Genomic DNA, 26,937 nt, shown 5'->3' with positions numbered 1-26,937 from the left:
AGCTCACATCCAATCGCTTCCCTTACTTCCGCGCATGCGCATGGTGTTTCCGCGTTTGAATCTAGTAAGGGTGAATAACATAATGGGTTTTGTCATTTGGCCGTGTGTCATCTTTCTTTACCTAGATAACAGATACGTGTTTGAATATTTGCATTAATGTTTAAAAAAACTTAAGGGTGACCAGCAAATGATACTGCGTACACAAACCTTTACAAACTGATAAACTCAACCAAAACTCCCATTTCAGTCACTGTTCCAGTCAATAGAGGGCAGTAAGTATGATGAACTCTATCTGCTATTATACACATGAGATTGTTGATGTATACAGTCTTTGGTGTTTTATGTTTAGCCTAGTTTATGCAGTGAAATTCAACCAGAAAGGCAAAATTTAATTTTGATGTTGACTGGTAATATAAATGTATTTTTTGCTCCTCTTCAGGATTGAAGAGATCTAATACCTTTGTTACGTTACTTACAAGAACTGTCAGGCTCCCTTCTGTGTTTTTGAGAGGAAAAAACATTTGTTTTGTACAGTACTGTATCCCCATATGCTGTATCCCAGCCCTGTAGCTAGGGGGGTTTGGATTGTTCGAAAGACCAAACCCTCACCGACAAAGGGCCAGAATTTGTCCCATACATGAGCTCAATTGTTTTATTTTGACTGATTTGCCACCACAAATAGTGAAAATATTGTTGGCTTTTGCTTCAGCGTGACCTTAGCTAATCAACCTTTGTCCAACACTAAGCCCAAAAGAAAATGAATGAATCAATTAATAGTAATAATAATTTCTATTGTTATTTTTAATTAATATTATATTAGAATTTTGCGAGGCAGTGGTGCAGTAGGTAGTGCTATCATCTCACAGCAAGAAGGTCGCTAGGTCGCTGGTTCGAACCTCGCCTCAGTTGGCGTTTCTGTGAGGAGTTTGCATGTTCTCCCTGCGTTCGCGTGGGTTTCCTCCGGGTGCTCCGGGTTCCCCCACAGTCCAAAGACATGCGGTACAGGTGAATTGGGTAGGCTAAATTGTCCGTAGTGTATGAGTGTGTGTGAATGAGTGTTTGTGTCTGTTTCCCAGAGATGGGTTGCGGCTGGAAGGGCATCCACTGCGTAAAAACTTGCTGGATAAGTTGGCGGTTCATTCTGCTGTGGCGACCCCAGATTAATAAAGGGACTAAGCTGACAAGAAAATGAATGAATATTAGAATTTTCTATCATCCAAATGGCCAAATTCTGACTGAGGAAAGTCGAATGATCTGGCCAGTTTGTTATTTGCCTAATAAATGACAGTAGGCCACTGTTTTTAATTAAAAACTTTAACAGATTCTTTTTTTAATGATTTATAATGTAATAATTTTGTATTTAAAAAAACACACATATATTTTTAGGATATTTCTTTATTGTAAATCTTTAGGAGATATGTTTGGTACATCAAAAACTGTGGTTATAAGGACCTCCCACAAGTTAATACAGCTAAAAATAGTGCTTAAAGGGCCATGACACCCCCCTCTTTCGGTTAAAGTCTACTTCAGAATTTTTTCAAAAGATGCATGATTAATGGGCGTGGAGCTCCGCGGAGCGAATAACTGCTGTTGACAGCTCACAAAATGAGACACAAAGAGGAGACGCATGAGTTTATAGTTTACAAAGTTAAAATGCAAAGAAATAAACAGTAATTTAATGCCCTGCTACATTTGTTATTCGTAATTTCATATACAGACAACCACAATTTATATCATTATAAAGATCGTGTTCATGTAAACACTATAAATGAGGACTTCTCCCTCAATCCCCGTATCCAGCAGACTCAGTGCAGCAGGTCTCCTGACCCGTCTATTTTAACCATTAACCCTGCTGGTAATCTGGAGGATTTAGGCAAACACAGCAGCATGGCGATGTGTCTGAATGTGAACGAACTCCTGATAAAAGACAGCGTCCGCCATTCTCCAATTCTCGTGCTGCTCTCCCGACAAAAATGCTAGCAACACACATACAGCTTTGCTGTATGATCGGCCCTGACAAGATCGCGGGGGAAAGCATGCAACAAACCCCGTGGATGATGGAAACAAACGCATATGAGCCTTCATGAACGGCTAAATACTGTGCCGTGGTTTCCGTGTCTCTCAGCTCGGGCTTGACACTGGCAGGTCTGGCAGGTCTCATGAATAATTAAGCAGCCGGCTCTTCTCATAGGATAAGAAAACTCCGCTATGAATAATAATGAGAAAGCGACGCGTCATCATTGCACTTGCAGTTCTGTGCTACGTCGCCGATTTTGATCCCGCCCCAAAATTCATTTTAAACCCGGAAGCTGAAATTAGCTGACAAAAGCTCAAAATTATCCAGTTTTCCCCACAATTAAAGCTGACAGGTGTTAACATTGTCTTAACTAATGCTCAACACACACACATCTGTTAATATTAAAAAAAAAGTTCTCTGGGGTGTCCTGAACCTTTAAGATTTCACTAAAATGCAATATTTAAACCTCATAATTAAATAGAAAATTGCAAAAAAAGTCAACTTTTTGAGAAAAAAAGAAGAGGCACTTTACCAGGCTGGCTACGGGCCTGTAGCCTTTGTGTTGATTAATTGTTGTTTTTCAGTGGTGTTGACTGAGCAGCTGCAGCAGGTATGGAAAACCACCTCCAGATACAAAAGTTGAAATGAAACACAAATGTACAGGACTTCATTACTTTCACTTGTCACAAAAATAGGTCCAGTACTGAACTGTAGGCTACACACATACCACCTATTTTAGTGTGTTTTTTTCATCACACATGATAAATGATTAAATGATAACAGATTTTTCAGTTTTGAGTGAATCGTAATGGGGGGGGGGGGGGTCTCTACAGGATAACGACACCAGTGGATGGGGATGATCGGGAGGCCATGACTGTAAGGGCCGATTGAGAGACTTTGGCCAGGACACCAGGACATCTTTATGAGAAGTGCCATGGGATTTTTAATGACCACAGAGAGTCAGGACCTCGGTTTAACATCTCATCTGAAAGACAGCGCCCACTGACAGTATAGTTTCCCCTTTATTTTTACTGGGGCATTAGGACTCACACAGACCGCAGGTTGAGCGCCCCCTGCTGGCCTCTCTAACGCCACTTCCAACAGCAACTTAGTTTTCCCATGTGGTCTCCTATCCAGGTAGTGACCAGGCTCAGCCCTGCTTAGCTTCAGCGAGTAACCGGTCTGGGGCAGCAGGATAATATGGCTGTGGTCATATCGTTCCTTTAACAGTTGCTTCCTTACTAAATGCCAGTCACCTGCTGTCTGCTACTCATGCATAATACAGAGAGCAGACAACAACATTGTAATATGAATTGATCAAAACATTGACTTCAGAGTTCATTTATTCAGCACTGTGCTCTTAAGCTTGTTTTTATAATAACATCTTAAGTTTAACACTTCGTAAATAGACATTGAAGTTTAAACAGTAGAAACACAAATACTTGCCAAATGGATCCTTAAACTTCCTTGTTGTCAAGGCAGAGCTCTCTCTCTCTCTCTCTCTCTCTCTCTCTCTCTCTCTCGCTCGCTCTCTGCCTCTGTGTGTGTGTGTGTGTGTGTGTGTGTGTGTGTGTGTCTGTATATAAATGCCTTAAATTGCAGTAGGGCTTGGCAGAGATTTGGAAGCACACCGGTAACTTTTAACTTTTCTCTGTTACTAACATCCAACTAAAAAGTGTTCTCCATTGTTTTATTGAATAAGACTAACACTGCTGATTGTTACTGCATGTTTAAACAATACAGTTTAAATTAATAATAAAGTTTTTCAGTAAGACTTGTTTTGAGAAGGATATCTTGGCATATGAGAACAAATATTAGAGAAAGTGTTTCTTAATCCCTAGTGCTTCATGACATAGTCTGATTTAGTTTAAATTTACAAGTGTTGATATCGGACAAATACCTGATATGAATAAAGTAACATTTAATATTAAAGTTACATTAATACCTTTAATATTAGCATTACAGCAATGGTTTCTATTCCTGCACAGTTTTGTAAACACTTACTGTTGCCGGAGTCAGTTCTTTTAATTGTGTCTGTTTTTCATACACAAGCTTAATAGAAAATGTTTGAGTTAATATTTGGTTTCATAAAGAACACAAATCTGAACTTACTTCCCATACTTAACCACAGCGAAGAAGAGCATTATTGTGTGTGTGCGCTTAAAGGACCATTGTTACTGATGTTACTTCTGATATTTTCAAAGGTTGTGTATGTTAGTCTATGAGCTCGAGAACTTTCAGAAATGCTGTGCATCAGGTTTGGTAGCTTCATTGCATTTGTTACAGTAAATTGGGGTAAGGCGGAAGAGATGTTTTTGTAAGTTGTAATTATATAGTCATAGCTTCACATGAGTTTTGATAAAGATCAGGGTTTTAGATAGATCATATGTTAAGCGATCTCAGGATGGTTGTCATTTGTGAAAACTTGGTTAAAACTCTCTATGCTAATGATAGAGATAACATGATGGCTGTGTTTTTTTATTAGTAAACAAATGTCAAGATGGTTTGGAACTTTGCACAGTTAGTGATCTGATTTATTTAGTATTTTATAAATTTTGACGACTCTCAGTTTACAACTCTATTTTTGTTTGCATTCAATGTTGATTGAATTGGTTGCTAGTTTCGTCATGATAATTTACTTGTGTGTCCTGTGTGCTTCAAAGGTGTGCACGCCAAAATCCCAGAAGATGTCTTTAAAGGTAAATTGTGCATCTTCTTTCTTTATTTTATTTTCGGCTTAGTTCCTTTATTAATCACCACAGTGGAATGAACCGCCAAATTATCCAGCATATGTTTTACATAGCGAATGCCCTTCCAGCCACAACCCAACACTTGGAAACACTCATACACGCCTGCATTCACACACATATACTGCAGCCAGTTTAGTTTATTCAATTCACCTACACTGCATGTTTTTTGACTGTGGGGGACCCGCACCCGAAGGAAACCCACATCAACATGGGAAGAACATGCAAACTCCACACAGTAAGGCCAACTGACCCAGCTGGGGCTCGAACTAGCGACCTTCTTGCTGTAAGGTGATTGTGCCACCCACTGCATCCCCGTGATGCCCTAAATTGTCCATCTGTGCATGACAAATGGTTAAATATGCAATCTTTTAAATTTATGTTTAGAAAGTTCAAAATCTTTCATCTGTGATATTGATTTCCATTACTAATTATTGTTTGATAGATTTTCTGTTTAGTTAAATATAATTTTCATCAACTGTTTTGGTTCTAATGCCTAAATTTCTTTTAGAAGGAGGATGTGCTGCGAGACATGCAGAAGTGCTTCTTCAACCTGAAGACTGTAGAGGATAAAAAAGAGGAGACAATTACTGAGAGGGAACGGTATGCGCGCGAAACAAAAATGTACTTTTACATTGATATTTGCTGTGTGTGTGTGTGTTTGCGTAAGCTTTTAGCAAAAGGTAACCTGCTTTATGTAATATTAATACAGAGATTGTTTATATTAGTGTGGACAGTATTGATATAAGATGTACAGAATATCCCGAGCTCAAAGAAGACTTCCGTCAGATTGTTAAAGCAGGCTGGCTGGAGAAAACTCCTCCAAAAGGGTAAGAAAAAACAAACATTTGGATATCTTTTGCAGTGGCATAATGAAATCTTCTTCCTTGTTTTTTTAAACTTGAATTGTTTGCATTTTTATAAATATATAATATACATGCTTATATTTTCAGTGGGAGGATTTACCAGCGGAGATGGGTCCAGCTGGATTCAGAATATTTGAGATATTTTCAATCTATTAAGGTAATCAAAAAATCAGTGGTATTTTTCCACCTTCTATTCATATAGATTCTGTCAACTTGTAATTAAATAACTTGCAGGAAATCTTGAAAACCATCAATATCCTTTTTTTTATTCTGTCGTTTTACCAGACTGTAGTTGTACCAGAAGGAAAGGAATGTTTTACCAGATTGTAGTTTTACCAGAAAGAACGGAATGTTCCTTTTCTTTCCCTCCAGCATGAATAAAAAATGCTACCTTTGTTTTTATTTACATTCCAGAAGTTCTGGTGTTTAAAAAAAATCTTTATGTGTAGAAATCTTTTAATAAATAGCCATGAATGAAAACTGTGTTATAGAAAACTATTAAAGTATATAACCTGATCTCACTTCTTAAAGTGAACATTAGTCTATGGGAAATGTAACTGAAAAATGTAAAAAGGGGAAACTTTAAATTTCCAAATATACTATATGTATTTCAGATCCCTTTTCATTTTGTATTTAACACTTTGTTGTCAAATCCTTATAATCCATTTTGCAGACTCAATGAAATGAAATAAATGACATCAGCTTAAAAAAGTAGTTTATTCAAAAATGTGTCACAGTGTTAGCACCGTCGCGTCACACCAAGAAAGTCGCTGGTTCGTGTCCCGGCTGGGCTAGGAGGCTTTTTGTGTAGAGTTTGCATGTTCTCCCTGTGTTTGCGTGGGTTTCCTCCAGGTGCTCTGATTTCCCCTACAGTCCACAGACATGCGCTATATGTAAATTGAGTAAACTAAATTGGCCGTAGTGTCTGAATGGGAGTGTGTATGGGTGTTTCCCAGTAATGGGTTGTGGCTGGAAGGGCATCCGCTGGGTAAAACATATTCTGGAATAGTTGGTGGTTCATTCCACTATGGCAACCTTTGAAATAGAGACTAAGCTGAAGGAAAATGAATGAGTTCACCCAAAAATGACATTCATGTCACTTACCCTATTTGGATCCAAAATTAATATTCCATCTTATCTTCCTTTTTAGGACCATAAATACAGCATAAAAAATGCATTTATGCAGTCACCAGGATAAGACTTTAAATAAAATGATCCAAAATGCAGGGTTGTATTTAAAGAAATATTTTCAAATTTTCTCAGGCTGTTTTTTGTTATGAACGCTATTAACAAGGCAGTTAATTTGACTCTCTTTCCATGACAGGAGGTGTACTCTAAAAGAATGGTGTCTCTGGGATCTGTCTTTAAGGTGGTCAGTGTCGGAGATGTTCGGTTTGAGCTTCACAGTCAAAGCCGGACGTTCCTTTTTCGAGCTGAAAACACTCGTGTGTATTTGTCCATCGTTTCTCTTAGTCTTTCTAAACCATTTTGCAGTGTCTACTACAAGCCTGTTTTTCCATCCAAGCTGCAAATGATTAAAATGTATATTTTTTGTGTGCATTTCACAGAGGAAAGAGATGACTGGGTGAGTTGTATTGAAAAGATACTGAGTGATCGAAAACATAGTCTGGAGCCCCGGAATCTGTTCTTTAAAAACGGAAGTGTGAGTGTTAGTTTCGAGGGCTACCTGGAGATGTTGTCACCACGCACCAAAGTCTACACGCTGATCAACAGAGACAAACTCTTCCTCTTCAAGAGCCATGAGGTGCGAGTCTGAATGAGAATAGATTTCTCTCTAGATGTTTTGTTGGGTTTGAGAGATTGATATTTAGCATGAGTGTTTTTGTATAGGAATATTTCCAGGGCATGGGCATCACTGACATTGACATGCGAATGGCAAATGTGAGAGATGGTGAAAACAAACGCTCTTTCACACTCACCACTCCATACAGAGCATTCAGGTAAACACTACAGCCTTTTCAACTTTTGCACACAACACTGGAAACTGCTTGTGCACAAGTGTTCTTTTATTAATATTATTTCAGTGTTATTTCAGTAATTAGATTTTTTTATGTTTTGGTTATAAAACAACACTGTTTTGAAAACTCCAAGCTCTGAAAAGATCACAGAAGATGAGAGTAAAAGTTTTTTCACAGTGTCATTTTACATGCTGGTCAGATGGTTTCCTTTCAAGCAAACAGCTCTGAGCTGAATACACTATGATGTATACGAAAACAGAAATGAAATATTTTTATTAAAAAAATGAATAGCACCCTAAGTTTCCTAATAACAGATGGAAAGTATTGTCAAAAACAATTTGCACTTCTTATCAAGGTTTGTTAGAGCTTTAAAGATGGTATATGATATGAGCATGACTTTAAAGTGCTCATATTGTGTTTTTTCCAACTCTGATTACATACTCTTATATACATTTCTGGAGAGAGCAAACTACGTCCCAGGAGCTACGTTTTCTTGCAGTTTTTGTTTTTGTGAATTCGGCAAAGGCCGCTGTGTACGCTTTTTTAGATTTCAAATTTTTCTCGCGAGTGCCATTCGTGCCTGCTGTTCTCACATAACACCCCCCCACCTAAACCCAACCAATTGTATTTTAAAAAGTACAGATTGACCCGCCTATTTCTTCCCCTAAACCTAACCGCAGTGTTTTGAAAAGCAATACAGAAAAAAAGCCCCTGGATTTTTACCACATTTTCAGATTTTACCACATTCTCACCCCGTCATTACTTGTTTATTTTATTTTTGGATTCTGTTTTTGTTTTACCTGGTTTCTGGAACTGTTATTTATTAGACTCGAACCCCACCATTGTAGTCAACTCCGCTCTACATCTCAAGTCCGATGATGTAGAGTATATGTCAAGCTACTGGACAAACTGGTAACAGCGGGAAAGCCGTCCACATGCAGGGAAGCGGTCAGCTGGTTAGCGAAAAAAGAAACGGCATCATGCCACCCCATAGTGTTCGTTTTAAAAACTAAATGCAGCCATATGGAGCTCTGGATGCTAATTTGCTATCTCCAGAAACGTATATAGGGCTATGTTTTTAGAATGAGCCTCAGAGAAAGAACTGATTCTGAACTGCCTGAAAAGAGAGTCCCAGACATACCTCTTGCACAAACTTCTGTAGCTGTGGATCAAATATGCATTATGCTAGATTTTGCTGGCTTTCACTGGTTTTGGGAAAGTATGACTTTAGTGAGGCTGCATCTTAGAATTGTTTCAAATGCTGTGTAAAAGTAATGTTTTGGGTTTGGATGCATTTAAATTAATCGTTGGTGACAATTAAATAATAAGAAGAATAAAGAAGAATCTTTAAAGGGATAGTTCACCCAAACATGAAAATGCTGTCAAAAATGACATACTCTCGACCTTTGTTCATTAAAAACAATAGACCCTTTTCCGATTTCAGGGTTTCACAGTAATGGAAGGCGTCATAATTGGGTAAACTTAGAGCGCAGTGAATAGGAGAGTAAACATTTTTTTTTTACAATCCTATTTGCTGAAACAATTAAAGAAAAACTCCAATGTGGTGTTATCAAGACTTTTAGCAGAAGGAAAAAATGTATGAGACTGATAATGGCAGCAAAATGAAAGAATAAAATGAAATTTACTCCTCAACCCTGTAGACTCTGCATTAAAAACATTTGCATAAGCGGTAATTAGTTTTTTTTGTAACTTGACGCAAAGATGATATAATACATTCATAAGTGCATTTAATATTTGTGTTTTTTTTAAATATTAAAAGATTTTAAGGATTTAAGATTATGATGACCGTTAAATGCATCATAACAGTCTTGTAAAAAAAGGGTCTATTAAAAATATATTTTGTATGTAATCTGAAAGCCTCCTCATCTTCCATAGGCAGCAACAGTCCCGACTCATTCAAAGTCCACAAATGTACCAAATAAATCTACAATACAGTCTTCATGGGTCTTCAGTGGTACAATTGTAATTTTAAGAAGCTACAGTTGGAGAATACTTTTGTGCATGGATAAATCAGAAATAACAACTTTGCGAGTTCACATTAGCACTGTGCACTGATGTATACCCCCTGGATGCCTGATGCCAGCACATCCGATCACAACACACATGAAGAGCACAGACTGTCATGAACACACACCCTATACTGATACTAAGGAGAAGAAACTGTTCATTTTATTGTTTTACGTGGGCTCAAAAGTATTCCAATAGCTTGATATTATTACAAATTGAACCACTGAAGCATATAGTTTGTTTTTAAGGATGTTTTTTGTTATTTTTCTGTACTTTCATAGACTGTACTGAGTCTATGGAGGATGAGTGAGCTCTCAGATTTCATCAAAAATATTTTATTTTGTATTCCAAAGATAAACAAAGGCCTCAGGTGTTTGGAATAAAATGAGAATAAGTAATATAACTAACCCTTTCAAGTAGCATAACAGGGACACTTTAAGCAAATTCTATTTTTTGACTAATTGAAATAATCTGTAAATTCATTAATCAAGCGTTAAACTCTCTCAAATTAATGTTCACCAGCCTTTAAATATTAAAGCAATTACTTCTCTCCATATTTCTCTGTAGTTTTATGGTGGATTCAGAAAGTGAGAAGCAGAGATGGTGTGAGTCCCTTACTGAGTGTGTGAGTCGCTCTCTGTCATGTGATGGAGTGTGTGAGAGTGTTTGGCGTGTACAAGCAAACCGCATTTGTGCGGACTGCAGCTCTTCAATGCCAGAGTGGGCTTCAGTTAACCTGTGTGTTCTTCTGTGTGAAAAATGTGCAGGTACAGATATACAATTACACATAAGAAATGACATCAAATGGCAGCTGTACATTATATTTATTGTATGTCTGCTCATAAATACATGTATATTCATATACATAACAGGAGCACACAGAAATCTGGGACAGAACATATCAAAGGTTCGCAGTCTGAAGCTGGATGAACGAGTGTGGACTGATGACCTCATCAGGGTACAATAAATGCTATGCATCATGTCTATTTGCTGCCATGGTTGCTGTACTGTAGATTTGTACTTTTGCAGTTGTGCATTTTTCTGGGTGATGTCTGAAAACCTTATTACACATTCCCAGGTGTTTCTAATGCTGGGTAACGGCAAAGCAAATAAATTCTGGGGAGCAAATATTCCACCGAGTGAGCGGCTCAGTGCGAGCGCAAACAGCGAGCAACGTCTCAAACACATCACAGATAAATACAAAAATGGAAAATATCGCAAATACCACAAACTCTTTGGCCAACAGGAGGCGCTAAACAATGTTAGTCGGTTTAATGCAATACCAAAAAGATGACACTGAATGCATATGCAATGAAGGTTTATCTCTCATGTTTGGTTTCTCTGGGTTTCATAGGCTCTGTGTTTAGCTATGCAGTCTGCTGATTTGTTGGAGACTCTCACACTGCTGAATTGTGGGGCAGATGCTGCCTGCTACACTCGTATCCCAGAATTCCCTACTCCACTGTCTCTGGCCAAACGTTACAGCCAAACAGTACAAGCGGAGCTACTTACACAGTACATCACTTCAGGTGAGCATATATACTCTTAAGTGTACTGGATGCCTTTATTTAATACCCTAATTAAATAATGAAACCAGAATCCTCTCTTGGCTATATTTCTTAGCTAGAGTTTTGTTTAGGATCTTAAATTGTAATGTTGTTAAAGGAATAAATCAGATTCATACCTTACCACACAATGTATCTTGATGGGTTCTGCAAATGAAGCCATGTCCACCACTCTGGTGAGCAAAATTAATCAAATATACTTTCATTAATAAAATGAATACAGTGAAAAGAAGAATAAAACAATCACAATAACAAAACAAAATCCTTTTCTTTATCTTCCATTGAGAATAAAGGGATTAAGACATTCAGCATACAGAAGTCAGTCTAAGCGCGCTGCTGGTCTGTCTGCTCCAGCTTTTTATAGTAGTAAAAAAAAAGTAGTATAGTAGTAGTTTTATCCAGTAAATACACAGCAAAGTAACAATTAGTGTTTGATATACTCGAGAATATCTGTTCTGATATACTTGGGAATATCTGTTAATACATATAAATCCTTTTCACTAATTACACAGCAAAACAGCAATTGGTGTCTGTCTGTCTGATATACTTGAGAATATCTAAAGTTTGATATATTTGAGTATATCTGTTAATACATAGAAAAAAATCCCTTTGTGTTCTCTCTCTAGGGTGATGCATTTGAATATAAATATAAACAATATATGAATATAAACATAGCAAATCATTTCTTGTATTAGATCAGCAGTCTTCCAGGCAGTCTTCCAGGAGTCTTGTCCTTCGAGGTCATTTTGTAGCTCCTAGTTAGCAAAGAATATCCTTTCCTGAAGATAACGCTCCCAGGCTTTCGGTTGTAATATTTGGTAAGAAGTGTCATCTGGACCATTTCTGCCTTATTGGCAGCAGAAAACTGACCTACTTCAGTGCGTTGTCCTTCACCTCTTGACCCCCATTTTTTTTGCAAGCGTATGAGTACGCTTAAAAAAGTTTTGTGTCTTATACAATTAATGTCATTAAACCATCCAGACACTGCAAAAGGCATGCTAACTTTTCAAAGCGTGTGTTTATAGATGCACAAACTCATCTGGTTCATGGGTTTACCTTCTGTTTTTGTAAAACTCATCTTGTTTTGTTCTTCACCAGAGCCTATTACAACAGAAGTTAAAGATGCAGACATTCAATCACAGTGTGGTTACCTTTTTAAGACTGCTTCATCAGCTCGGCCAATCACAGAGCACAAACCCAAAGCAGGTCTGTGGAGAACCTTATGTCTTTATAGGTTTAGTAGATTGCTTTGGGATGTTAATCTCAGTGGTATTTAGTTTGTATGGGTCTGATATTTATCTGATATTTGGATAAAAAAGTCAATGATATAAATGAGTAATTATTATCATTAAATGTAGTGCATTATTGTGTGTGTGTGTGTGTGTGTGTGTGTGTGTGTGTGTGTGTGTGTGTATTTATATCTCGTAATTGATAGACCTAAAAATTATAATTGTGATGGATATTGCAGATTTTTCCCAGCGCTGGTGTTGTTTGGGTGATGGAATGTTCAGCTACTATAGGAATGAACAGAGCCACCACAAAAATGGTGGGATGAAGATCAGTGAAATCATCTGCCTGTCTGTTAACAGCCCAGGGAAACATGGGTAATAAACTCTGATGTTCTGTCCTTTTTATATCATGTAAAGCTGTGTATTCTCTGCATTTACTATGTCCTCTGTAATTGGTGAGCAGATATGAGCACACCTTTGAGCTGTACTCTGAGGAGGGCAGAGTCTACCTGTTTGGAACTGATGACGGCAGCATTGCCAAGAACTGGATTCGGGCTGTCACCATGGTGAGCAACACTTTTTATTTTGATGTGTTTTGTGTGTGTGTGCCTGTGTTTGTGTGTGTTTGTAATTTTTGTTAGAGTTTTTTTTTTGAGTATAGTTAATATAATATCATTTAAAATAATATAATTTAATCATTCACCAAATCTGCATCTTGTAATTGTTTCTATAGAATCATGTGGCAGTAAAAGCAGTCTTATTTCCTATTATATATATGAGCAATATCACACGAGTAGCAGTGCGATATGGCTGTATATCGGCACTGGTGGGAGGCGTGCGTTGGCTTAAGGCTGCAGGCTGAGTGCCTTAGGGTCCCACCAGTGACAATTTACAGCCATATCGCTATGATATTAATATTGTGTTTATACAACAGTTTGACAGCATAATCGTGTAAATAAAAAAGAAAATCAAACACAGAGAGTCTAAAAATCTTTTTGTACGAGGAACTACTTTCTTCCACTACTCATTCACATCTGCAGCTGATGTCAGAACAGCAGAAATCGTTAATTCACCAATGTCACTTTAAAGCTAGTATTTAAATGATTCTCTCGAGTAATATCTTAAGTGATGACAAAACAAGTCATTTTGCGAGACGGTGCTCACTGCAGAGCCATTTGAGCAGAGCTTAGCTCCAGCGAGGGGGAGCATGAGCTCCCGCTCCTCCTCCTAGAAGCTGTTTTAATGCGTACACCAACCCCACCCCTAACCCTACCCCCAGTGACATCACTCGTAGAAGAAGTGCAAGAAAGGAGGAGTGAGAGCTCATGCTCCCCCTCGCTGGAGCTCAGCTCTGCCCAAATGGCTCTGCAGTGAGCACCACTTGCATTTTGCTGACATTTTAAGATTATAGGGCTGAACGGCATGAAGTGCCATCAGTCTACAGAGATTTCCCAGTATTTCTCTGTTGCAATCGGGATTTCACAACCTTGAAAAAGCCAGAGCAAACAAAACATTTCCAGTTTCTGTCGTATAAAGACAGCAATACAAAATACAAAAGAGAGAGCTTGACTGGGAATGTCACTTACCTGATTTATGGTGATTTGTTTAGCTTTAGTTTGAAATTTACACTGAGAAAATGCTGTTTTTCTCCCCTAAAGACATATTGTATGGTGTATCTCGCCATCTTGAGCCATCACTTTCTTTGGTCTGCTCAAACAGGTTGATGGCAGCCGATGCACTGAATCCGATGCTCCGAAATGAAACATATTTCAAAATAGGCACTATCTTTATTAATAAACTGCATAGCTGAAATCTAAACAACTACATTCTCGTCTAAAAAAACTCAAAAGTACACTATGTTGTCCAACAGCAGCAACATTCGAGTGTCCTCTGCTTGTCACTGTATGTGGGAAGAGTAATACACAAGGGTTAGGGGGGGAAGAGGCCTTACTAGTGCTAATTTAAACAATATTTCACAATATTGCTCCTGGAGAATTTTTAGCAAATAAATACTTCGATTACTTTTAGTAATATACTTCTTTCCTGTACAAAGAATTATTTAAATTTATAACAATATGTAGATTTCTCCATCATTGCAGCTTTTGTTGCTTTGTTTTGTAAACGTTTACAACTGTAATTATTAAATAAAATGGACTAATATACAAAATATATGTCCTCTTCCCCCTCTACTCTCCATTCAGGCTGTGCTGCCTCCTGCACTGTTTGAAGTGTGTGGGACCTGTGATCGTCTGGGTCGCCTGCGCTGCACTGAGGCCAGTCATGGCATTGGCTGGTTTTGCCTGAGCGGCTTCAAACTGCATGTGCTACTGGAAGACACTGTCCAAACAATCGACCTACGCAAGCTACTCAGACTCAGTGAGTTACAGCACACGCACACGCAAACGCACACACATACACACACACACACACACACACACACACACACACACACACACACACACACACACACACACACACACACACACACACACACAGAGAGAGAGAATGCATGTATACAGAATGTATGTATATTTACTCTGACTGTGTGTATGTAGAGTTCTCCAACACTGGTGGCGCTATAGTGCTGGTGTGGAGAGGTGGACCCTTGCATTTGCAGGCTGACCGCAGGCCTCATTTTGTGGGCTGGCAGACCTGCATTCAGCAGAAATCTGGTGCTGGAAATGAGCGGCTATCCCAACAACAACTCACTGACCTGGGCATTCCTGTCACCATCGACCGCTGCCTAGATCATATAACACGTTATGGTACGCAAATATATATTCTGTTTCTGCTTTTATGAAGCGGTTTTCCTTTATGATGTTATAAAGTAATTAGCATATGCTTCAAACTGTAAAAATGCTTTTTTAAAAGTAGGAATGATGAAATTTGTAAAATAATTGTCAAATATTTTGCAAATTCAAAACACAGACATACTAACCTATTCATTTCTTTCAGGACTGTTGTCACCAGGAATCTATCGGTTGAGTGGCATTAATTCTCATGTGACCAAATTACTGGACAAGTTTCAAAATAATGCTCGAACTGTGACATGGTGCGAGTCTGAATATTCTGTGCATGATGTGGCTAACACGCTAAAGCGCTTTCTCAGAGAGGTCAAAGGCGGAGTGTTCAATGGACAAGAGAACAATGCCAGCTGGCTTAGAGTTGCAGGTGAAATCAAAACTGCTGTAATGCGAGATTAGATATTTAATACTGCTGAGAAAGTAGGAGTAACATTATTTTACTGCGACAAATACGGATTTAACTCTTTGCAGGTCTGGAGGATGGATGTGAGAAGATTCAAAGGTACCAGATTCTGCTCTCAAACCTCCCAGATATCAACAGAGAAGCACTCAAAGTTCTCATACACCATCTGGTTTGGTATGTTACACAGCACATTTGACCTGATGAACTGTCCAACGTCTACAATGTAATAATCACACTATTAGTACAACACCATAAATTCTGTGTTCTAAATAAGTTAAAATAAATCTTTATAGCCATTAGGCCTGTTTACACCTCATCACTTTATGCGCTTTCTATGATTGATTTATGAGAAAGGTTTAATTTACATTTGACCACATAAATGTGTTTTGTATAAACGGATATGATTCTGATATTCAAATCCTGTGCTTAATGCAAATTTAACGAATTTAGGCCAACTCAAATGTTAGGTACACTGCATTTGATTTAATTATTATTACTTTTACACAAGCTATATATCTTATTTGGCCTACAAATTATTTAAAATGTAGGCTACATGAGGCTTTGTTCTTCACTTGTGTTCCAGTAAAACATCAACACAAGATGGCCTCCATGATACTGGCATTATAGTCTAAATAAAACTGAAGAATCTATTTTGTTGTACAGATGCTTGCAAGAAATCATTCTAAACTGAACATTAATTTGTGTATAATCTGCGATATCGCTGTGACAAGGAGTGTAAGGAGTAGTTATTGTTACTGGTGCATTTAAAAACTTGACCTGAAATGTCTGTTTTGTCAGTGTTCAGAACCTGTCTAATGAGAATCAGATGACTATAAGAAACCTTGGTATCGTATTTGGCCCAACACTTTTTCAGACAGATGGAAAAGACACCACAGCATCTCAGGTGGTGGAGGAGCTCATCCAAAACTACTGCAGCATTTTTAAAGTGAGACTTGTTTTTAATGTCTGTGCTACTCTTATTATATCAAAGCTACATTCTGTAACTTTAAATAAAAATGTAGATGTGTAATGTAGAATTGTTTTCTTAATCTTGCTTTACTACCCTAATATACTGTATGTGTACTAACCTATGACAATGACTTATACATTTACCTATGTTGCATATTATAGTGTAAAACTTAAAGAAAGTCTGACCTAGATAAACAACCTTTCAGGAAATCACAGTTTGTAAAAACAAACGAACAATAAAACGCATTTTATGTTCGTCCATTTATTCAGTTAAAGGTTCTTGTATAATTTGTAAACCTTTGCATCAAACTGCATTCATTCTTGTTGAGTGTCAGAGCCAGAGAGACATATGCATTTACATCTTTCCCCACTAGATGGCACTAGATACATAATCAGGGGTGCCCAAACGTTTTCCTATAAAGGCCTAAAAAGCAAACTTGATAGAGGGCTGTAGGATGAATATTTAGCAAAGCGTATATATTAAATTTGCCATGGATAATTTCCTAAATTATTCTGTAATGTTTAACAATAACTAGAAAACGTTACTTTAAATCATATTAACTAATGCAGTATCATTTTAAAGACGTTATAATAAACTTATTAAAGTAAAAAGATAAACAATCCCATTTATAACATAATCCAGTTTAATATTGATTACAGTAGTCCCGCTGCTCCTGCCTTTACCTTTATCTACCTTTATTTACCTCTACATCTATCTGTCAAATGACATTATTTACATTTTGGAAGTCTGGTTCATTGGATTCAATGGTTACCATAGGCCAGCTTTTGTCCGTGTGCCCTACTTTGGGCATTTCTGCTTTAGTGTATAAGTAGTGAAGTGAAATCGGCTTGTGCAATTATGACAAATCAGCATAAAGAGGCTATTAATCCAGTGTTGTTAATGAGCTGAAGAATAGAGACTAACATGAAGCTTCTATGGCAGGTCTCTGAGTCTGAACTTGAGAAACAGCTAAACATGATGTCTGTCATCCTGGACAATCACAAGTCCCAGGTCAGTTTAGAGGACATTTACTATTATGATGGCTTTTTAAATTATATTTTGCTATAAGAAATGAGAAGTCTGCATGAAGTCTTCGTCTTGACAAAGTTGCATAATTAGAAGTGTTTAATTTAATTTTTTTGTCTTTTGACATTAATGGCTGAATTTCAGAAGACCTTAATTCGAACTCCATCCAGTACCATATGTGGTGTTTACCTGGAGAAGAAAGAGGAGGGTGCAGAGGTGCTCCTTCAGGTGGTCTTTTTATCTTCTTAACACAAACTCACATTTATGTACTCCACTTGTCTTCTCAGTTATTGTTGATAACATTTTTTCTTGTTTATTACAGGTTGCGGCGGACATGACAGTATTAAAGTTGGTTACTGTGGTTCTGGAGCTTAAAGGGATTCAACAGGTCAATGAAGAATGCTGGAGCTGCTTTGAGGTTCTAGAGAAAGAAGACATGGGTGAGATTTTAACCTATTTTGGAACTGGCATTTATCACCCATTATACAAAATTTACTTTGGCGTGTTGTTTGGATATAAATGTTTGTTGGCAGTGTATGTGCACAACCAGCCTAAAATTATACAATCCCACCAAATACTTTTGTTTAATCCTCATAAATCTTAACATGAGCCATTTTGTGAAATGTGTGCAATGGGATTTCATTTTTGTTTAGCATAGTCCCTGCCCATATTCAGCCCTAAATGAAAGAATCACAGTCTAACATACTGAACCAGAGACTTAGGCAAAACGTCCTGAGGAGACCAATGATTTTATAGTTTACAAAGTTAAAATGCAAAAAGATAAACAGTAAGTAATTTAATGACCTCCTACATTTGTTATTCATAATTGCATATACACATAACCACAGTTTGTTATATTATTATAAAGATAATCATGTTTATATAAGCACTAAATGAGGAGGACTTCACTAATTCTCATACAGCTCTCCCGACAAAAATGCTAGCTGCAATCCAACAGCTTTGCTGTGTCTGCCCTGACAGCATTGCAGGGAAAAACAATGCAAAACAAAAACATGCAACAAACCCTTTGGATCATGGAAACAAACACATAAGACCTGTGCGTGCACATATACATTCTCACCCAGTCATTTGGTTTCACAGCTTGGCAGGTTTGCCTTGCCTGAAACTGCCTAATAACAAGTGCTATGATGACAAAGGCTTTAATTTATCATTTAATTAAACATATTTTTATTAGGATTATACAATCATTTATTTGTGGCTATAAGAGAACTTATGCTTTTTTTTAGCAACCATTACTTCTGTTTACAGTTCCACATAATCAGAAATAATTTTGTATTCTCATTAGCATACTTTAAATATTGGTTATTGCTTATTGGCTATATATTTGAAAAACAACTTTTTTTTAACAATTAAAACATGCCACTTCTGAAAAAAATGTAATGCATCTTTGCTAAATAGAAAAAAACTCTTACAAATCCAATGTTTATAATATATTGCATTTACCTGTAGTGTTTAACCTCACAGTTGATGTCAAATATTTGCTAAATATGTTGTAGTACAAAACAGTGCACAGATGAACATGATGGACATCTTGACTGTGTGATTAAGAAATTCAGTTGATGAAATTTATTTGTTGTAACTGCTGGGTGTTTATTTTTGAATAGAGAGAAGGCTACATTACCAGGAAAGAGTGTTGCCAGTCTATTTCTCACTTAGTAATGACTGCCACCTGCTGGTCAAGAAGAATCACAGCATTATCAGCATCATGAGGTACCTGGGTACGTCTCATCACACAAACACCAGTGCACTGTGCCTTTAACAGTTATTTTAGTCATCACAAATGATGCGAAAGGTGACTAAGAGTGAAACACAGCTAAATGGAGTGTATTAATCAACTTTTCGTGTACATATTTCCATTTTCATTTCATTTTTCCATTTTTATTTTTCACAATTTTTAGCATTCAGTAATATTATATAAATGAAAATTAACATCTACATTTTATATAGAAATTAATATATTTGCACAATATTTTATTCTGTGTACAAAACAAAGTAAAAACACAAATAAAATTCAAAAGAGTCATTAAAAGGCACCTATGAGGATTTTTTGGAAGCTATGTAATGTAAAGCTATAATGAATCTACAGCCATATTAAAGTGATATAAAGACAATAAGTCTTTTTTAGAATTTCCTGTCGCTAAAATAGGATCCAAATCCCTCCCCTTTTGAGGCCGACCGCAACGTAACGTAGAAATGCTGTTTCACTGCCCACCGAACTGATTGACAGACGCGTATTAACATGCTTCCGTAGTAATGCGTATAATCATATCAACAAGACAGGACGTGCGCAAAGCAACCAGGATTAAAAGAAGATCTGTTGAGCTCTCATCAATCATCATTAAATGTGATCAAGAATGAGTTTCACAAGTTTAAATCGTTTTAAAAACAGTGCATGTTTGTAATGAAATACAGCGGTTTTACCGTCTTTATCACCACAGTCGCATGTTAGTACAATTTTAAAAGAAGATGCTTAAATCCCGGCTTGTTGACGTTAATTCAGGTTTATTTTGTAGATTAACATAATGGATGGTGAGGTCTGCCCACTTCATGTCGGTCACTGTGCTGTTTATCTGATGCAGCCGAGGCAGAGATGGAAGCACACTCTGACAGGCATATGGGAACTGTGGGCAGGGAGAACTAGCACTAAAGGCACAGGCAACAAAAACAGCTACATAGTGTTCAGAGCAGAAGATTCAATATTCTGAAAGTATAATAAATAATCTGATAGGCATTTTGAGTTGACACTTGACAGACACATTCCGGAGACACAAAAGACTTTTCTTAAATCTTGAAAAAGGGGTGAAATAGGTGTCCTTTAAACCCTCCATTTTGTACAGATGACACCAAATGAATTTCGTCCAAACTTTTGATTGTTAATGCAGTTTACATAATAACGCAGTAAAAGATGTTCAGCAATAGTAATAATAAATATGGGAAATAAATAAATACGCCAAAATGCTCCTATTAAGCTTTTAAGATAATACTATTTGTAGATATCACTAATATGTAGTCAAATGTAGCTGCTTGTAAATGTAAAATGTCTGTGAAATTTGATTTATTTAAATTTTTTTCTTCAAAAAAGTGTTTTGATTTTGAAGTAAAATAATAGTAAACCTATAAAGAACGGTATTATAATAAAAATGTTTAAATAGCCAACTGAACAATGGCCAACTGCATTAACATTGCTTAAATTGTTTTATGAGCATTGTTTGCTTGTCTGCTTGTGTGTGTTCAGAAAACAAGGTCAATCTGAGTAAAAGCGGGCCTCTGCGGGTTTGTGAGGTTAAAAGCGAGAGCAGCAAAAACTTTCATACTCGTCACTGTGACCTTTCTGGTGAAACCTTCAGACTGCACAAAGAACTACAGGTAGGTGGGAATGTGGGTCAGTTTAACATACATTTTAAGGACCAAATATCTCAACAAAGATGGTAAAAGCTGACATTGTTTGACATTGTATATAATTAATTACATACTATACATTAATAAATGATGTTTAATAAGTTGTGTTCATGTTATGTTTATAAATTCACAGAGGATACTGTAAAGGTTAGGTTTAATGGAAAGAAAATTTTAGTTGCTCACAATACAGCAATACACAAGCAGACTACACAAGTGAAAACCACACACACTCACACAGAGCCACACACAAGAGTCAGTCTAAACTATGTTCACTTCTGTTTTTTTTCTCCAGGGTTCTCAGGTTGAGAAAGAATATCCTGTCAAAGAGATTAAACTCTATCATGGCTGCCGCAGCAAACTACATCCACCCACACCGTAATAAATCTAAATCCAGGCCTATGCCATTTATATCAGGATGCAAACAATTGGGATATGGCTATGTGCAAACATATTCTTAAGCAGTCATGAGACTCTGCACTTGAAAAATGCTGCTAGGGTGATTGTGTTCAGCTAGAAAGTGGAGGTGGCTTATTTATTTAATTTAATTTCACTGTGACAGACTCAAAACCCTCATATATCCCTACAATAGCACTCTGCTGTTCATCATTTCATATGAACAAATAAATGTATATTTTACCTGCTTTTGTAAGCTCCTTGTACAAACACATGCATTTGCATGTGTGTTGCAGGTCTTGTTTCGATGGCTTTCAGCCCTACTCTGCTTCATACTATCATAGTAGCAGTTTTTAAATACTTTAGCGTGGCACGGTGGCTCAGTGGTTAGCACTGTCACCTCACGGCAAAAAGGTCGCTGATTTAAGTCCCGGCTGGCCAGATGGCATTTCTGTGTGGAGTTTGCATGTTTTCCCTGTGTTGACAATAGTATCTGGATGCAGTCTTCATGATGCAAGCTGAGATTGCATCACTCAGCGAGGCAATGTCAGACACAATGCACTCAATGGAGTGAGTGACGTCACTGTGACGGTTAGAGTTAGGGGTGGGGTTAGGTGAGGGCATTAAAAAGCATTGGATGCAGCTCAGATTGCATTGCACCAGGTCTGCATCCAGACCCCTCTCTGTGTTGGTGTGGGTTTCCTCTCGGTGCTTTGGTTTCCCCCACTGTCTAAAGATATGTGCTATTGACCTTATTCTAAAATACGAAAGTGCGCTTGTTTTCGCGATTGTCTTAGAACTTAAGATTCAGTCGCCTATGGGAGAAATGACTAGGAATAATAAACGGCAGAAAACGATCAAACTACTTGCTCTACAAACAAATGTTTGCATGACTATACAGACCAAGTAGAATAATATAATAAGAAAATATCAAATTGCAACATCAAGCAGCGTAATGAGCAGTTTTTAACGTCAAAAAATGAATGAAAGTGAATGAGACCGAAAGTCTCAAGCCAAAAAGATTTAAATGGCAGCGAGAATAAGGTGAATACGTGAATTGAATAAACTAAAATGTCTTTAGTGTATGATTATTTTTGTTAATTAGTGTATGACTAATGTCCGGAACGGCACCCGCTGCGTAAAACATATGCTGGTTCATTCTGCTGTGGCGACCTCTGAAATACAGACTAAGCTGAAGGAAAATGAATGAATGAATGATTTAACTCATCTATCGACATGATTTCAAGATCTAAAAACTTGAAGTCCTGTAGGATGTAATGGAAATGAAAACTTGTAATTCCACACTCACACAGGGTTCCAGTCAGAAGTTCTCACCCCTATGGAAGTGCACTTTTCTTTTGGAAGGTGGTTTATCCTGTTTGAAAAGCACCGTCAGTTACAGCGTCATCAGATGACCTCTTTGTTTGTGAATATGTGCCCTTTAGTGGTGAAAAACAGATGTTGTATTTGTACTCTGCATTGAAATATGAACATGCTGCATCTTTAATAATTCGTAAGGCTTAATTTACCCTGTTTATGTAAGCTGTCTGATCTGATATTATGGACTAGTAAACAATGCTTACACTCCTAAAAACGAATGGACTTAATGTCCACAGGTTACATGTGCCTGACTAAATTTTTTTTTGTATTTATTTACAATTATGACCACTGCATACATTTAGATTTTTTAAATTATATTTTTGTTTTGCTTGAGTGCATCTTTGTCACTTTTTAAATGTTTATTCCAGCTAAATTTTAGAGAAGAACTTCCAACTGAAATAGTTCAGATTTTTAGACATCATGGGTTTGCATCCCTGCATTAATATATATTGTATAAAAATAGCTTTAACACACACATTTAAATAAATATCTTATTTTCTTTACAGATGGGGTCTAACGCTTATTCATGACAAGCAGCAGTGGTGAGTGTGTTGTTATTTTCTTGGTCCTGTCCCCATTCAATCCTTTAACACAGTCTGCCTTGTTTAACCCTGCTTATAACTGTATATCGCTTATACATTATATACACACAACATATAGCACAACAGCGATGCAGGCATTTTGAGTTCAAGTGCCGGCTTGTGGACCCCAATCCAATCCCCCTCTCACTCTAACTTTACCTGTCATCACATTCTCCTGTCAAATTTAGGGAAACATTTTTTTTTTCTTCTGCTAATTATTTTCCAGGCAGAAAAATGACTAGTACATTTACAAGTACTAGATGCTATACTTAAAGATAAAGCTTTATGTTTAAACAACTACAATGTACAAAAAATATATAATGTAGGAATTCAGGATCAAAAGGATATCATTATTTGTTAAAAGAGAGTTGTGTAAATTACCTGTATCTCTGCAGCTCTCTCTGTCTCTACAAACACTCTATCTAAAGCTGTGAGTTAATCTACATCAAAAAGAGTCATATTTACTGCTAAAATAAGTTAGTAATACTATATTAAATCTATTTAATAAACTATCAAGAGAGAGAGAAATAAAAGTGGCCAGTGTGAAATAACTGTTCATCTCTCTCTACCACCAGTGAATCTATGTGTTTACCTTTAAAACCGTTTTACACCCTTATTATATTGAGAAATATGATACAATATAACCATTCAGTATTGAAGCTGTTTATGTAATAAAAGTTGCATGGCAGACAGTTTTTCTAATTTATGTGTGTGCACAGCTCAATATTTGCTATTTGCTAGTGATGTGTACACTAGGTTTGGGGCAATAACAGTTTCAAGGTATACCGTGGTAGGGAAAATTCAAGATTTTAAAACCACCAAATTTTTCTGCTATACCATTCCTATGGTATATGTAAGATTTTTTTACTTACATTTTTAAGGCTTTTCAGTATGTCCAGCAGAAAAAGATATCCAAAGATACCTTTTTAATTGTATCTAATTTTTTAAAAAACAAATAAAGAAAGCAAAAATCAATGATTCATTTGAATGATTTAGCCTGACATGTTTACTGCTCTAAAATATTATAAATGTTTCTCAAAATGAAATATATTGTGTTAAAAAGGGGAACAAGTTTTCGTTTTTTACCCAGACATTAAAAAAAAAAACATATTTTAGAGCAGTAATCACAATACCATGAAACCGTGCTATTTGTATCCAAGATTATCATACCATCAGAATCTTATACCGGCTTATACCCAGTGTACACACTACAGTAAATTTCCAAAGATTTTGGGACGCATAGACTTTAATGACATCCCAATTTTAATCTCTATGGTTTAATATAGAGTATATTGTATTTTTTTATGGTTTTACTAGAACATTTAACTCTAATCTATAATTATTTTCTTGCAGGCTCTGTTCTCATATTGTCTCTGGGTCTTTTCTCTTTTAGGTATCTGTGCTGTGAGAATGAGGAGGAGCTCATTGAATGGACAGCCACATTTTACAGCATCCAGGTATCATCTCTGTCTCACAACTCTTTAGTTAGAGTTAATAATAATATACATTTTCATTTTTTTTATTTCTAATTCATAGTGTAATGGTGACATCTGGCCGTCCTGGTGAAATAACATCAAAGCAAATGATGGGTTGGAAAACCATTACATGTTTCTGAACAGACCATGCTTCACTCAACACAATTATGAGAAAGGGAACATGATCTATTTGTTACTTTTATTCATGTATCTTTGGCATCGAATTTTGAAAGTATGCCGTTATGTTTGTAAATTCTTCTTAATGTGAATACATAATGTTAAAAAAAATCCCAATGTAGATTCAGAATGGTTTGAAAATAATTGCATGTGGGTTCCCAAAAAGAATAAAAATCAAAGTAAACTAAGTAAACCTTTAACTGTCCCTTTAAGCAGGTCAGTTTGTGTGAAACTTGACATTTTAGAACAGGAAACTGCAAGGCTTGTTTGATGGGACTTGACAGGAAGTAGTACAGCTTGAGAATGAGGTGCACATTCTAAAACCTGGACTATCTACATATAAAATTTTGCCACCTGAACACTCTACAGTAAGTAAGTACAGCTGCATGCACCAATCTTATTTCCGCAATTACTGCATTACGCTCCTCCTACCTTGACGTGCACGTTAACTCATTTTTTTATTGCAGTATTTTACTTTCTGTCCTCTAAAACGTTAGAACAATGATGCCTAATTTAAGAGTATTAAAACTTAAAGTCGTATTTTTGCTTTTGTTGACTGGCTCCTGTCTAACTGGGTACGTAATTACTGGATCTTTTGGTTTTTCTAGAGAAAATTAATTTTGTGTTTAGATGTAATTTACATAGGCTATGCTTATATTTCCTTTTTTTTGGTGAAATGTTAGTCTGACTACCCATTTATTTACACTTTATTTTTATATTTTTGTCTTTTTCTGCTATAAATGATTTTGTGATCACATGCTAACTAACTCTCATTGAAGTATTGGTTTCAGGTTAGAAAAAGCTAACATGTTTTTAAAATCTTACAGTCTAAAGAGGACTAGCAAAATAGCAAAACATTTATCACAAATTGTCTATATTTTCACACAAATAGTAGACTAAATTGTAGCAGGCATTGATTCATCTGCTAAATTAAAGGATAAAATGCCTGGATCACGATCATTATATCTGAAACCATAGCCTGTTACATGTTCTTGTATTTTTAAAACAAAAAATATGGGTACAATGTCTGTAAAATATATTTACAAAACAGTTCTTTGGGTTGTATTATTATTTTTATGTTGTATTACATATTATTATGTTTTTATTTATTATACATTTACCGGCCACTTTATTAGGGACACCTTACTAGTACCAGGTTGGACCCTTTTTTGCCTTCAGAACTGCCTTCATCCTTTGTGGCATAGATTCAACAAGGCACAGGAAATATTCCTTAGAGATTTTGATCCATATTGACTTTATAGCATCATGCGGTTAATGCAGATTTTTTTTCAATCTTCTATTGTCCAATTTTAGTGAGCATGTACGACTTGTAGCGATATTTTCACTTTTTCGGACCATTCTCTGTAAACCATAAAGATGATTGTGCGTGAAAATGCCAGTAGATCAACAGCTTCTGAAATACTCAGACCAGCCTGTCTGGCACCAAGAATCATGCCACGTTCCAAGTCACTTAAATCCCCTTTCTTATTCATTCTGAGGCTCAGTTTGAACTGCAGCAGATCGTCTTGACCATGTCTACATGCTTAAATGCATTGAGTTGCATGTCATTTAGATTGACACCAGTATACTGTACAATAGGTGTTTTAATTATCATGCAAGTAATATCAGTAGACAACAGATATTTTATGAAAAATCTATATTGTTTGCAACAAATGATTCTTGAAGAGACAAATAATTAGTAAAAGTGTTATTAATAGAATATTTCAGCGATTGTCCAGAGAAAAAAAATCACAAGTTTAAATACAGAGGGATTAAGGTAACAGTAGAGAATTTTTGATGAAGAGAAATGCCATGGAAGAGATGGTAAGTTTGCATCCGTGGTTGTTTGTGCAGAAAAGATTAATGGGGGAAACTGG

The 26,937-nt window shown here is 36.6% G+C and overlaps 1 protein-coding gene across 13 annotated transcripts; it reads left to right on the top strand.

Annotated features, from left to right (window-relative positions):
* The first annotated feature begins 45 nt into the window (after positions 1 to 45).
* On the top strand, positions 46 to 25,823 carry arap1a (ArfGAP with RhoGAP domain, ankyrin repeat and PH domain 1a). 13 transcript variants are annotated; one of them, XR_015491174.2, is made up of 29 exons: positions 46 to 272; positions 4,681 to 4,716; positions 5,276 to 5,367; positions 5,493 to 5,594; positions 5,718 to 5,787; positions 6,955 to 7,075; positions 7,199 to 7,395; positions 7,482 to 7,591; positions 10,205 to 10,404; positions 10,510 to 10,595; positions 10,716 to 10,898; positions 10,992 to 11,166; positions 12,301 to 12,408; positions 12,671 to 12,806; positions 12,895 to 12,997; positions 14,633 to 14,807; positions 14,987 to 15,196; positions 15,387 to 15,602; positions 15,707 to 15,812; positions 16,437 to 16,584; positions 17,551 to 17,619; positions 17,782 to 17,862; positions 17,957 to 18,074; positions 19,260 to 19,365; positions 20,891 to 21,021; positions 21,347 to 21,429; positions 23,334 to 23,369; positions 24,802 to 24,865; positions 24,945 to 25,823. XR_015491174.2 is itself a non-coding variant. In XM_087253475.2 (29 exons), the coding sequence occupies exons 2-29, from the start codon at positions 4,705 to 4,707 to the stop codon at positions 24,972 to 24,974; spliced, it is 3,276 nt and encodes a 1,091-aa protein (XP_087109601.1). In that variant the 5' UTR covers positions 46 to 272; positions 4,681 to 4,704; the 3' UTR covers positions 24,975 to 25,823. The 13 variants fall into 13 exon arrangements, 7 of the variants coding, with proteins under 7 accessions (XP_087109601.1, XP_087109599.1, XP_087109598.1 ...); XR_015491172.2 differs by having other exon boundaries at positions 17,779 to 17,862; XR_015491170.2 differs by having other exon boundaries at positions 5,276 to 5,388; positions 17,779 to 17,862.
* The last annotated feature ends 1,114 nt before the right edge of the window (positions 25,824 to 26,937 follow it).

This window comes from Danio rerio, chromosome 5 (assembly GCF_052040795.2).
Source record: "Danio rerio strain M-AB ecotype USA chromosome 5, GRCz13ab, whole genome shotgun sequence".
Classification (NCBI taxonomy): Eukaryota; Metazoa; Chordata; class Actinopteri; order Cypriniformes; family Danionidae; genus Danio; species Danio rerio.
This window is presented reverse-complemented; position numbering and strand designations above follow the sequence as displayed.